Source organism: Trichechus manatus, unplaced genomic scaffold, assembly GCF_000243295.1.
Source record: "Trichechus manatus latirostris isolate Lorelei unplaced genomic scaffold, TriManLat1.0 scaffold00087, whole genome shotgun sequence".
NCBI classification, from domain to species: Eukaryota; Metazoa; Chordata; class Mammalia; order Sirenia; family Trichechidae; genus Trichechus; species Trichechus manatus.
Window position 1 is genome coordinate 5,432,385 of NW_004444023.1, and position 12,453 is coordinate 5,444,837.

Genomic DNA, 12,453 nt, shown 5'->3' on the forward strand with positions numbered 1-12,453 from the left:
CAGAGTCGAACTGCCCCATAGAATTTCCAAAGCTGTAAATCTTTATGGAAACAGACTACCACATCTTTCTCCCATGGAGCAGCTGGTGGCTTTGAACTGCCAACCTTTTGGTTAACATCCAAGTGTTTAACCACGGCCCCACCAGGGCTCCTCTGCTCTCAGCCTGGCTTTGGCCATAATGGGGGCAGAGATGAGGCAGACTCAGGCGTGGCTCTCAGGAGCTCCCAGTCGGTAGGGAGGCAGCCTCAGGCACAGACTCAATCCAGAACAAAGTTTGCTTTGATGGTATAACAGAGCATTGGGGATGAACAGAGAGAACCCTAAATCAAGTCTATGGGAGGAGGGTCCAGGAAGACTTCCCTGAAATGGGCTGTTTGAGTAGGGTTTTGAAAGATCCATAGGAGTTCACCTTTAAAGCAACACTCCTCCCACAACATCACTGCTCAGATCCCTTGCGGAGTATGAAATGAATCCCCATCCTTGGAGTGAACCAGGAAAAGGAGGCAAAAACATCCACCAGGAGCTCCCCCAAAATCTCTACCTTACCGCAATTTTGACATTTTGTTCTCTTCCTCCCCCAAATAAAAGGTCCAAAAGGGAACAGGAAGTGACGGAGTTAAAGAAGGCTCTGGAGGAGGAGACGAGAACTCACGAAGTGGCCATTCAGGAGCTGAGGCAGCGCCATGGCCAGGCGCTGGGGGAGCTGGCGGAGCAGCTGGAGCAGGCCCGGAGGGTGAGTGAGGGCAGGGTCTGTAGGGAGGGGGTCCATAGGACACTAGTTAAAGGAGGTAGCTCTGTTGAGTCCTAAGCCAGCCCATCTCTCTCAGGTTCTTTCCTCACACATTCGTGTCATTTCATCTTTCCCTCAGCAAGCATTAACTGAGTGCATATTACGTTCCAGGCACAGTGCTGGGGCCAGGCAGTGAACTGAACAATCAAAACTCCCTGTCCTTGTGATGCTCATGCTCTAGTGGACAAATCAGAGAGTAAACAGGATAAATCCATGCGTACTAGAATGTTGGGGTGATAAGCTCTATTGGAAAACAATGAACAGGGGAAGGTGGGTCAGAGTGCTAAGGGGGTGTGGGTTGTGATTTTAAGTAGAGTGCCAACAGAAGAAGTCTGGAAGAGGTGGCATCTGAGTAAAGAACTGAGGGGAGGGGAGGGAGAGCCATGTGGGCATCAGGGGGAAGTGTGTGCCAGTCAGAGGGAACAGCCAGTGCAAAGGCCCTGAGGTGGGCAGGTGACTGAGTATTTAAGGAACATTGAGGAGTTCCAGGCACAGGGGACAGCCAGTGCAAAGGCCCTGAGGTGGGCAGGTGACTGAGTATTTAAGGAACTTTGAGGAGTTCCAGGCACAGGGGACAGCCAGTGCAAAGGCCCTGAGGTGGGCAGGTGACTGAGTATTTAAGGAACATTGAGGAGTTCCAGGCACAGGGGACAGCCAGTGCAAAGGCCCTGAGGTGAGAGGGTTCCTGGGTGTTTAAGGAACAGTGAGAAGGCCAGTGCGGCTGGAACAGAGAGCATGTGGGAAGGGGAGAATGGAGTGTGATCTCAGGACCCAGAAATGACTACCCACAAGGGGTTCTTGGCCTGGTGGGGGAGATAGACAAGGACATAAACACTCCTGGTGCTGTGTGATGTGTGCCCAGTGGAGGTAGACAAGGCATTCTGTAAGCCCAAAAGAGGCCCCCGCTGCTCCCTGGGGTCCCTGGCCTGGTGGATAGGGGAGGGGACACTTAAAAACTTTCGTTCATCTCCCTCCCCCACCAGGGCAAGAGTGTGTGGGAGAAGGCCCGGACAGCCCTGGAGGCCGAGGTGTCCGAGCTACGGGCAGAGCTGAGCAGCTTGCAGACCATGAGGCAGGAGAGTGAGCAGCGGAGGCGCCGCCTGGAGTCACAGCTGCAGGAGGCGCAGGGCCGGGCCGGTGATGGGGAGCGGGCACGGGTGGAGGCTGCTGAGAAGCTGCAGCGAGCCCAGGTGAGTGGAGAGGCCAGGACTGGTTGCAGGGTGGTCTCTGTTGTGTGACCACTTTTTGGCTATTAGGAATAATGCTACTGTGAACATTTGTGATCAAATTCTTATGTAGACTTATGTTTTCATAAGTTTTCACTTCTTGTGGGTATATACCTAGGAGCGGAATTGCTGGGTCATAGGGTAACTCTGAGGAGCCCTGGTGGAGTAATGGTTAAGTGCTCGGCTGCTAACTGAAAGGCTGGCGATTTGCACCCACCTGGCAGCTCTGGGGGAGAAAAGACCTAGCAATCTTCTCCCGTAAAGACTGCAGCCTAGGAAACCCTAAAGGGCTGTTCTACTATGTTACATGGGGTCACTGTGAGTCAAAAATCGACTTGACGGCACTTAACAGTAACAACAGGATAACTCTGTGTTTAACCTAAGGCATTAGGGTTTCAGTGGCAGAATTCTCACCTTACCTGCGGGAGACCCGGGTTTGATTCCTGGCCAGTGCACCTCATGCACAGCCACCACCTGTCTGCCAGTGGAGGCTTACATGTTACCATGATGTTGAACAAGTTTCAGAGGCGCTTCCAGACTAAGACAGACTAGGAAGAAAGGTCTCATGATCAGCTTCCAAAAAATCAGCCAGTGAAAACCCATGGATCACAACGGTCTGAACGGCGATGATCACAGGGATGGTTCAGGGCCTGGCAGCGTTTCTTTCCGTTGTGCACAGGATCACCGTGAGGCGGGGGCCGGCTCCACGCCAGCTAATAACAACGTTTAACCTTTTGAGGGGCTGCCAGTGGTTTTCCACAGAGGTTGCTCCAGCGTGCATTCCTACCGGCAGTGTGTGGTGGGATTTGAGATGGAGGGAAGGGATGAGTTGGCTGGGTTGAAGCCCAGTGGAGGGCTTCACCCCAATGCCCCTGCCCGCAGGCTGAGCTGGACAACGTATCTGGGGCGCTGAGTGAGGCTGAGTCCAGAGCCATCAGGCTGAGCAAGGAGCTGAGCAGCACTGAGGCCCAGCTGCACGATGCCCAGGTGACCCCAGGCCTGCCCTTTCATCCCCCACCCCCCACACCAGCCCCCACCCTTTTCCTGACCTAGCTGCCATCCGCTTTCCCTCTGTCTACAGGAACTGCTGCAGGAGGAAACCAGGGTGAAGCTGGCCTTGGGGTCCCGGGCACGAGCCCTGGAGTCTGAGGCTGCCGGCCTGCGGGAGCAGCTGGAGGAGGAGGCGGCTGCCAGAGAGCGGGTGGGGCGGGAGCTGCAGGCGGCCCAGGCCCAGGTGAGCAGCCCCAGCAGGAGACCTGTAGGGGAGACACTGTCCCCCACCCTGTTCTTCCCAGCTCAGGCACAGTATCTTAGTTTGCTAGTGCTGCCATAACAAAAATGACAAGTGGGTGGTTTTAAAGAACAGGAATTTATTTCCTCACCGTTAAGGAGGCTCAACTACTAACCGAAAGGTTGGCAGTTTGAACCCAGCCAGTGGTGCCGTGAAAGAAAGGCCTGGCAATCTGCTTCCATAAAGATTACAGCAGGAAAACCCTATGGAGCTTAGTTTGTCTCTGTAACATGTGGGTCAACTCAATGGCAGCGGGTTTGGTTTTGGTTTTAAGGAGACTAGACGTGCAAATTCATAGTGTTCTAGCAGGAGGTCCTTCTTTGCCTCTTTCAGCTTCTAGTGGCTGCTGGAAATGCTTGGTGTTCCTGGGCTTGTAGATGCATTTGTCTCTGTCATCTTTCTTCCCCCTGTGTGTCTGTGTCTATTCTGCCCATTTTCTAAGACATCACTCAGAAGGGATTAGGTTTAGGACCCACCCTACTCTAGTATGACCTCATTCACATAACTTTAAAAAAAAAAAAAAAAAAAACACTATTTCCAAACAGGGTCACATCCACAGATATGGGAGTCAGGACTTCAGCATAACTTTTTGGGGGACACAATTCAATCTATAACAGCCTCATTGTCCACCAAGTCATCAGGTCAAACCCTGGGTGCTGTTATTACCCCTTCCCTCTCTCTCACTTCCCACAGCCCTCCTGCCCCTGGCACTGCCCCGTCCCCTCCTCTCTGTCCCCATAACCCCTGCCCTGGCTCATCGAAGCCTCTTCTCAATCCTCCCAGCCTCCAATTTCTCCCCCTCCAGACTCAAAAGGGTCTTTTGACACCCAGAGCTGGCCCTGCCCCTCCCTTGCTCATAGTTCTCTTGGGGACCCCCAGCAACCCTCCCCAGACACAACCTATGCCCCTCAGCCAGGCATTCGAGGCCCTCCGTTCTCCGGTTCTTCCTTCGTGTTCAGCTGTATTCATCTTTCATCTCTCCTCCACTTCATCTAGAAAACCCTTTTTCATTCTTAAACAGATTGAACATCAGCCCCCCTGCAGTGGGAAGCCTACAGGCAGGGTGCATTGCCCCCTCTGAGCTTCCACAACCCTTCTTTCTCTTTCTGTCCCATTCCAGTCACCCTGGGCTAGGACTTTTTGTGGTCAAGAGTCTTCCCACCAAACTAAGAGCTCTTTAAAAGTGGGACCCTGTCAGAGTTAGATCTGTATTCCCAGCATCACCGAACAAAAAGCCTGGCATATACAGTAAGCCTTGAAAAGAATGCCTGTTGAATGAATGAGTGATGAATGCTTGCCTGAAAATACCCCTCTCCAACGGGTGAACTCCTACACATACCTCAAGACCCATCTCAAATGTCCCCTCCTCCAGAAACCTCTCCTAAATGTTCTAAACAGAATCCTACCCCTATTTTGGACTTCCGTGGCTCTCCTACTTCCTCTACCGTAGCCTCTTATCATCCTGGCTGTGACTCTCAGTCTCCTCCATCAGACTGAGGATTCCCCAGGGTAGGGTCTAGGTTGGATTCATCTCTGGTTCCTGGCAGAAGTAACTCTAAACCCCTGGAGGAACCAAGACTCACAGTACTCACAGCCTCAACCCCCACTTTGAGGCAAGAAGCCCAGTAGAATGATTCCTTTCTCTCTTTGGGCCTCAGTCTCCTCATCTTGGAAATGAGGACATCACCAGTCCACACCTTGGTCATGACCATGACTGCTGCTGACACTTTCCCCCCTCCTCCCAGCTCTCAGAGTGGCGGCGGCGCCAGGAGGAGGAAGCAGGGGCACTGGAGGCAGGGGAGGAGGCACGGCGACGGGCAGCCCGTGAGGCTGAGGCTCTGACCCAGCGCCTGGCAGAAAAGACAGAGGCAGTGGAACGGCTGGAGCAGGGCCGCCGCCGGCTGCAACAGGAACTGGATGATGCCACCATGGATCTAGAGCAACAACGGCAGCTCGTGAGCACACTGGAGAAGAAGCAGCGCAAATTCGACCAGGTGAGTCACCTTGGTTTACCCAGCTGAGAAATCAGGATGCTGATTTATGCTTCCCGTGGTCATTGTGAGGAATTGGTAATATGCAAGATGCTTCTTCCCTCTAATCCTCTGTAAAGTGGGATAATAATAAGATACCCATCCAGCCTGATTTATGCCTGTTGTTCCAGCATAATTATTAGTAGTGTTCCCTTTTACTGTCAAAAATGTCCTGCCCTGATGACTGAACGTTATGATCAAAGATTCTCTAGAAGATGGATGAACCCCTGAAACTATTGCCCTGAGATAATCTTTAAACCTTAAACCAAAAGTGTCTCCTGGAGTCTTCTTTAAACCAAACAACAGTTTAGCTTAACTTGTAAAGAGTGTCTGCCTTGCGCATTATGCTCTTTTGAGAACTATCTTTATGGGATGAAATTGACAACAGCAACTTGAAAAAGTAGATAGGACCCTTAGGGGGCAGTGATTTTATGTTAATGGGGGAGGAACAACTCAGAAAAAGAAGGTGAGAGTGGTTGCACAACTCAGAATGTAATCAATATCACTAAGTGTTACAGGTAGAAACTGTTGAATTGGTATATGTTTTGCTGTATATATTCTCAACAACAAAATAAATGAAATTTAAAAAAAAAAAGATTCTCTAGAAGAATCTTAATCAAAGCAAGGGGTTGGGGGTGGGAAATGCAGAACAGAATGTAAAATTTTCATGGAATCCAGACTGTTTGGAACTATGGAGGCCAGATGAACCCCTGAAACATTTGCCCTGAGATAATCTTTAAACCTTAAACCAAAAATATCCCCTGAAGTCTTCTTTAAACCAAACAACAGTTTAGCTTAATTAGTAAAGAATGTCTGCTTTGAGCATTGTACTATTTTAAAGAACTGTCTATATGGGATCAAACTGACAGAAATTCACTACCCCCTGAGCTTCCTATCTGACCTTTCGAGTTACGACTGTCCAGTGGAGGAGGAATAATTCAGAAAAAGAGGGTGAGAATGGTTGCACAACTAGAAGAATGTAATCAGTGTCATAGAATTATACATGTAGAAATTGTTGAATTGGTGTATGTTTTACTGTGTACATTTTCAACAACAATATTTTTAAAAAGTGTCCTGGTTTGGATGATAAAATATAAGGACACCCTCTGAGTACCCCTGAGAGTACTTATAGGATTAAATGAAATAACACATCTCACTTCTGCTGACTCACTGTGTACCTCAGGCAAGTTACTTTTCCCATCTCAGTCTTAGTTTACCCATCTAAAAAATGGGGATAATATTTACAGTTTTCAGATCTCTTCTGAAATAACCCTGTCTCTTCACTCATACCCATCTTGTCCTGAAGCTTATCTATCATAGTTAAAGTCCTTGTGTGATAATTCCAATATCTAGGTCATCTATAGGTTTGTTTCTATTGACTGATTTTTCTCATAACTGTGAGTCCTGTTCTCTTGCTTTTTCATGTCTTGTAATTTTTATTGGTTGCCAGTCACTGTGTCTAAAAAAAAGAGTAAAGGCTAAAGTATATTAAATATATATAATTTTTTTCTAACACCACTACCACCCCAAGAGGAGGAAACACCCTTTCTTCTATTAGATTCCAGAGTGAGATGTATAAGGAGCCCTGGTGGCAGAACAGTTAAATGCTCAACTGCCAGCCAAAAGGTTGATGGTTCAAACCATCCAGTGGCTCCACCGGAGAAAGACCTGACGATCTGCTTCTGTAAACATTGCGGCCAAGAAAACCCTATGGAGCAGTTGTACTCTGTTATATGGGGTCGCCATGAGTCGGCATAGACTCAGTGGCACCTAACAACAACAGCAACAGAGTGAGAGGCTCATCAGTTTGATCCACTCAGGAATTGAGCTGGTTTGGGACAGGGTTGCAACTTTAATCCCTCTACCTTCCTCTTGTGTCTCTGCCTCTGTCTGTCTCTTTGTCTCTCTCTGTCTCTGGCTGCTCCCTCTTCCCCATCCCCTTGTACACTCCTCTCAGCTAATCTGTTTCCCTCCACCCCATCTCCCTCAACTCGGAAGCTCCTGGCAGAGGAGAAGGCAGCTGTACTGCGGGTGGTGGAGGAACGTGAACGGGCCGAGGCAGAGGGCCGGGAGCGCGAGGCTCGGGCTCTGGCACTGACGCGGGCCCTGGAGGAGGAAAAGGACGCACGCGAGGAGCTAGAACGGCAGAACCGGGCACTTCGGGCCGAGATGGAGGCACTGCTGAGCAGCAAGGATGACGTCGGCAAGAGCGTGAGTGGGACAGTTAAGGGCTCAATTACTAGCTCAAAGGTTGGTGGTGTGAATCCACCCATTGGCACCTCAAAGGTCACAGTCTTAAAAAGCCCATGGAGCAGTTCTACTCTGCGCACATTGGGGTCGCCATGAGTTGGAATCAAAACAACAACAAGAACATGTGGTCACCTGTATGCACACACAGGATGTTGAGAGACACATACATACGTGTGTGCTCTCACACACAGAGCGTGAAGAGTACCATCCATCAAAGTCATGTGTTCACACACAAACACGGACCACGAGGAGAGCTGCTCACCAAACACAGGAGTTGATGTACACATGCACGGAGTATGAGGAGAATCTTCCATCAAACACATATGTTCATACAAACACAGAACATGAGAACTGCCCACCAAACATACATGTTCATGTACATGTACACAGAACATGAAGAAAATTTTCCATCAGACACATATGTTCATGCACACAGAGTGTTTGGGGTTTGAATTTACACCTGTAGGAAAGGTCTGGGAACCCCCAAGATGAGAAAAAAGTAGAAGTAAATAGTTGTGAATTGGTAGTGTCCTGTGGAGTCTGGCATAAACCAACAATGATCAGCTCTGGAGCTACACGCCTTCAACCCATTTCACACAGGATTCCTGAAGATGAAGCCCCAGTGAAGTGAGCTCACAATCGAAAATTACAAAACCCATGAGGCACTAATCCACCGTGAGTGAGAGTCACCTGACCTAACAGACACTTGAATTGGACTCTCAACAGCTTCAGATAATAGAATTATCTGAAGATTATTAATTGAAGATTATTAATTATTAATAGTTATTAAATATTATTAACAAAATGTTTTAGGATGATTCAAAATAAGACACATAGTAAATAGGTGCTTAGTAGATGACGAATGAATTAATGAATAAACGAATGAATGAACAAACAAACTAGATGGGCACATCTACTTGATGTCTCCCCGATCCTCCATCAATGGAGGACCCTAGCCTGCCTCCTCCCTCAGTGACCCAGGTGCCCAGTGCTCAGTTTCCCTCTCCACCAGGTACATGAGCTGGAACGAGCCCGCCGGGTGGCAGAACAGGCAGCCAGCGACCTGCGAACCCAGGTGACAGAGCTGGAGGATGAGCTGACAGCAGCTGAGGAAGCCAAGCTGCGCCTGGAGGTGACGGTGCAGGCTCTCAAGGCACAGCATGAGCGGGACCTGCAGGGCCGTGATGAGGCTGGTGAAGAGAGGCGCCGGCAGTTGGCCAAGCAGGTACAGGCAAGCGGGATGCGACAGAGTCCCGATCCAGCTGAGGTGTGGCCTGATGCAGACAGCCACAAGAGAGGCCTGAGGTCTCATCCACCCACCTGCTACTTGGTGTTTCTACGAAAGACCCTCCTGCTAGCCAGCCATCCTCCTCCCACAAAACCAACTTCCTGTTCTCCCACCCATTAACCTTCCACGCACCCACACACATATCTTCTCCCCCACCCAGTCATCCACCTGTTGACCTACCCAATCATACATCATCCATCCACCAAACCACTCATCCACCCATCTACCTCCTTCATCTACCCAACTACCTTCCCACCACCTTTAGAGTTTATTTCCAACTCACTTATACCCATCCATCTGCCAGCTAACTCTGCATCTAACCACTCACTCCTCCATCCCCCCAATTACTCACTTACTCATCTACCTACCCTGTCTCCTTAACCACCTCATCCAGCCACCCATACACAGCCTCTATACCAACTGATGTTTATACCCATACAACCAACCCTGGATCCAACCACTCCTCCATCTGTCCAACTACTTCCCCATCTACTCAACAATCTCATCTACCCAGCCACCCACTACACAGCCTCTCCCTCAATCCGCACTGCCTCAAACCTTGTATCCAACCACTCCTCCATCTACCCAACTACTCAGCTATCTACCTCCCCCATCTACTCAACCACCTCCTCCACTCAACCACCCACTACATAACTCCTCTACCAACTCACACTTATACCCAGCCACCCACCACCCAACCCTGCATGCAACCGCTCCTCCATCTACCCAACCACCCATCTACCTCCACCATCTCCTCAACCACCCCAACCACCCTAACAACTCCAATCACCCATCTACCCACAACACAGCCTCTCCCTAAACCCACACTGTATTCAACCCTGAATCAACCACTCCTCCATCTACCAGCCAGCCCCTTCCAGTCAGCTTCTCTCCCCAAGCCAACTACTGCCCTATGTAGCCAGCCCCTCCATACCCCTTCCATCCAACTTCCTCTCTACAACCCAACTACTCCTCAATGTACCCAGCCCCTCCACACCCCCAGATGACCCCTATACTCCTTTACTCACTCATTGACCACCTCGTCTCCACTCCCCTTCACCCACATCCTTATTCTCATTTATTCAGTCACTCACCTGCTCCCTCCTGTGTTCCATCACTTTCTCCCTCTACTTAGTATTCACTCATTGTTTACTCAACAAGGAATGGATGTTTTGTGGTCTTCAGGGGGCAGGGCCCTCTATTAGGTGATGAGTACTGAACATGGAAGGGGCTGGGAGTGTTAGAAAGATCCATCTGGGACCACGTGGACAACAAACTGAAGGGGGTGAGACTGGAAGCTGGGAGGCTGCAGAGTAGAGAGAAACAGGTGACCTATGGCCAGGGTCCCTGGATGTTTTTCATCTCCCCTGGTCTTACTGATACAGCCATGGATAAGTGTCCTAGACTTTGTCCTGGGGATGCTGGAGAGCCATGGGAGGGTCAAGGTCAGCTCTGCGTGCAGAAAGACCCCTCTGGAGCTGTGTGAGAATGGGCTGGAGAGGAGGCTGGAGCAAGGGAAGAGGAGGAGGCTTGAGCTGGGTCTATGGGGACTGAGAGGAGGGGACAGGAGCTGGGCAGGGCCTACAGGGTGGACATCTACGACACTAGCATGTAGAGGTAGTCTGGGCATCATGCCCCATGACCTGGCCCCTCCTGGCCTCCTGCCCTAGCTGAGAGACGCTGAGGTGGAGCGGGATGAGGAGCGGAAGCAGAGGGCACTGGCTGTGGCCACCCGCAAGAAGCTGGAAGCAGAGCTGGAGGAGTTGAAGGCTCAGATGTCAGCTGCTGGGCAGGGCAAGGAGGAGGCCATGAAGCAGCTTCGCAAGATGCAGGTGAGGACGGGGTGGGACTTGGGCCAGGCTGGGGAGGGGAGGGTATTGCTGGAGCCCCCAGCATTACTTCAGGGCCTAAGACCAGCTTAGACCCCATCTCCTCAACCCCATGAGCAGCATCCAAATTAGTCAGCACCTTTATAAACATCCATGGTCCCTGGGTGGTGCAAACAGTTCGCACTCAACTACTAACCTAAGAAAGTCCTGAGAATCTGCTTCCTCAAAGATTGTTGTTAGTTGCGGTTGACTCAGTTCTGACTCATGGCGACCCCATGTGTGCAGAGTAGAACTCCTCCATAGGGTTTTCAAGGTTGTGACCTTTCTGAAGCAGATTGCCAGGCCTTACTTCTGAGGCACCTCTGGGTGAGTTCAAACCACCAACCTTTCAGTTAGTAGTCCAGCCTTTAACGATTTGCACTGCCTCGGGACACTCCTCACAGATTACAGCCAAGAAAACTCAGGGAAACAGCGCTACTCTGACACACGTGGTGTCGCCATGAATTGGATTCAACTCGACAGCAACGGGTTTGGTTTTCGTTTATAAACATCCATACTGCAAATACTCATTTGGTTCTTATTCTGTTTTATTTACCTTATTTAAAATGTTTAATTTTTAAGTCCATTGTCCTCATTTTCTTTTAGTTTTGAAATGGAAATACTTTAGTTGTTGTTGTTTTCCTGATTATGAAAGTTATGCCCGGTTGTTCTTTTTTTTTTTTTTTTTAATGTATAGGTATTTGCTGTCCAGTATGGTGGCCACCAGTCACATGTGGCTATTTAGTGTCTGAAATTTGAATTCTAGCTCACCCATATTGAGATGGCCTGTGAGTGAAATATGGAGTCCCTGGGTGGTGCTAACAGTTAAGCGCTTGACTGCTAACCAGAAGGTTGGCAGTTTGAATCCACCCAGAGACAACTCGGAAGAAAGGCCTGGCGATCTACTTCCGAAAAACCAGCCATTGAAAACCCTATGGAGCACAGGTCTACTCTGACACAGGGGGTTTCCATGAGTCAGAGTCGACGCAACAGCAACTGGTTTGTTTTTTGTTTTTTAATATTTTATTGTGTTTAAGGTGAGAGTTTACACAGCAAATTAGTTCCCATTTAACAATTTCTACACAAATTATTCACTGACATTGGTTATATTTTTCACAATGTGTCATTATTCTCATTCATTCCATTCTGGTTGTATCATTTCCAGTACTCTAGTTTCCCTGCCCCCTTAGCTTCTCATTTTTGCATTAATTTTTTACCATTTGTCCTCCTATAGTTGATTTGGCAACTGCTTTTTATAAGTAAAATATACGTACTAGATTTCAAAAACCTTAGTACAAACAAAAGAAGGTAGAGTATCTCATTAATAATTTTCATGTTGATTATAAATTGAAATAAAAATATTTTAGATATATTAGGCTCAATATAGATTTCAAATTAGTTTCACCTGTTTTTTTTGTTGTTGTTTGTTCTAGTATTTTAATATTATTGTTGTTAGGTGCCATCAAGTCTGTTCCGACTCATAGCAACCCCACTTGACAAAGTAAACTGCTGCATAGGGTTTTCTTGGCTGTAATCTTTATGGAAGCAGATTGCTAGGCCTTTCCCCCATGGAGCCACTGGGTGAGTTCAAACCACCAACCTTTCGGTTAGCAGCCGAGTGCTTAACCATTTGTACCAACAGGGCTCCTTTTTAGTGTGGCCCCTAGAAAATTTAAAACAACACACGTGGCTAACGTTATATTTCTATCG

At 48.9% G+C, this 12,453-nt stretch overlaps 1 protein-coding gene across 1 annotated transcript in view; it reads left to right on the forward strand.

Annotated features, from left to right (window-relative positions):
* The window catches only part of MYH14 (myosin heavy chain 14), a 115,620-nt gene that overhangs the window by 95,766 nt on the left and 7,401 nt on the right, over positions 1–12,453 (forward strand). Inside the window, exons 28-35 of the mRNA XM_004381844.2 lie at positions 589–733; positions 1,774–1,980; positions 2,899–3,003; positions 3,098–3,250; positions 5,053–5,301; positions 7,336–7,548; positions 8,600–8,812; positions 10,546–10,707. Of these exons, the coding sequence (XP_004381901.1) occupies positions 589–733; positions 1,774–1,980; positions 2,899–3,003; positions 3,098–3,250; positions 5,053–5,301; positions 7,336–7,548; positions 8,600–8,812; positions 10,546–10,707 (1,447 nt within the window). The remainder of the gene's footprint in view (positions 1–588; positions 734–1,773; positions 1,981–2,898; positions 3,004–3,097; positions 3,251–5,052; positions 5,302–7,335; positions 7,549–8,599; positions 8,813–10,545; positions 10,708–12,453) is intronic.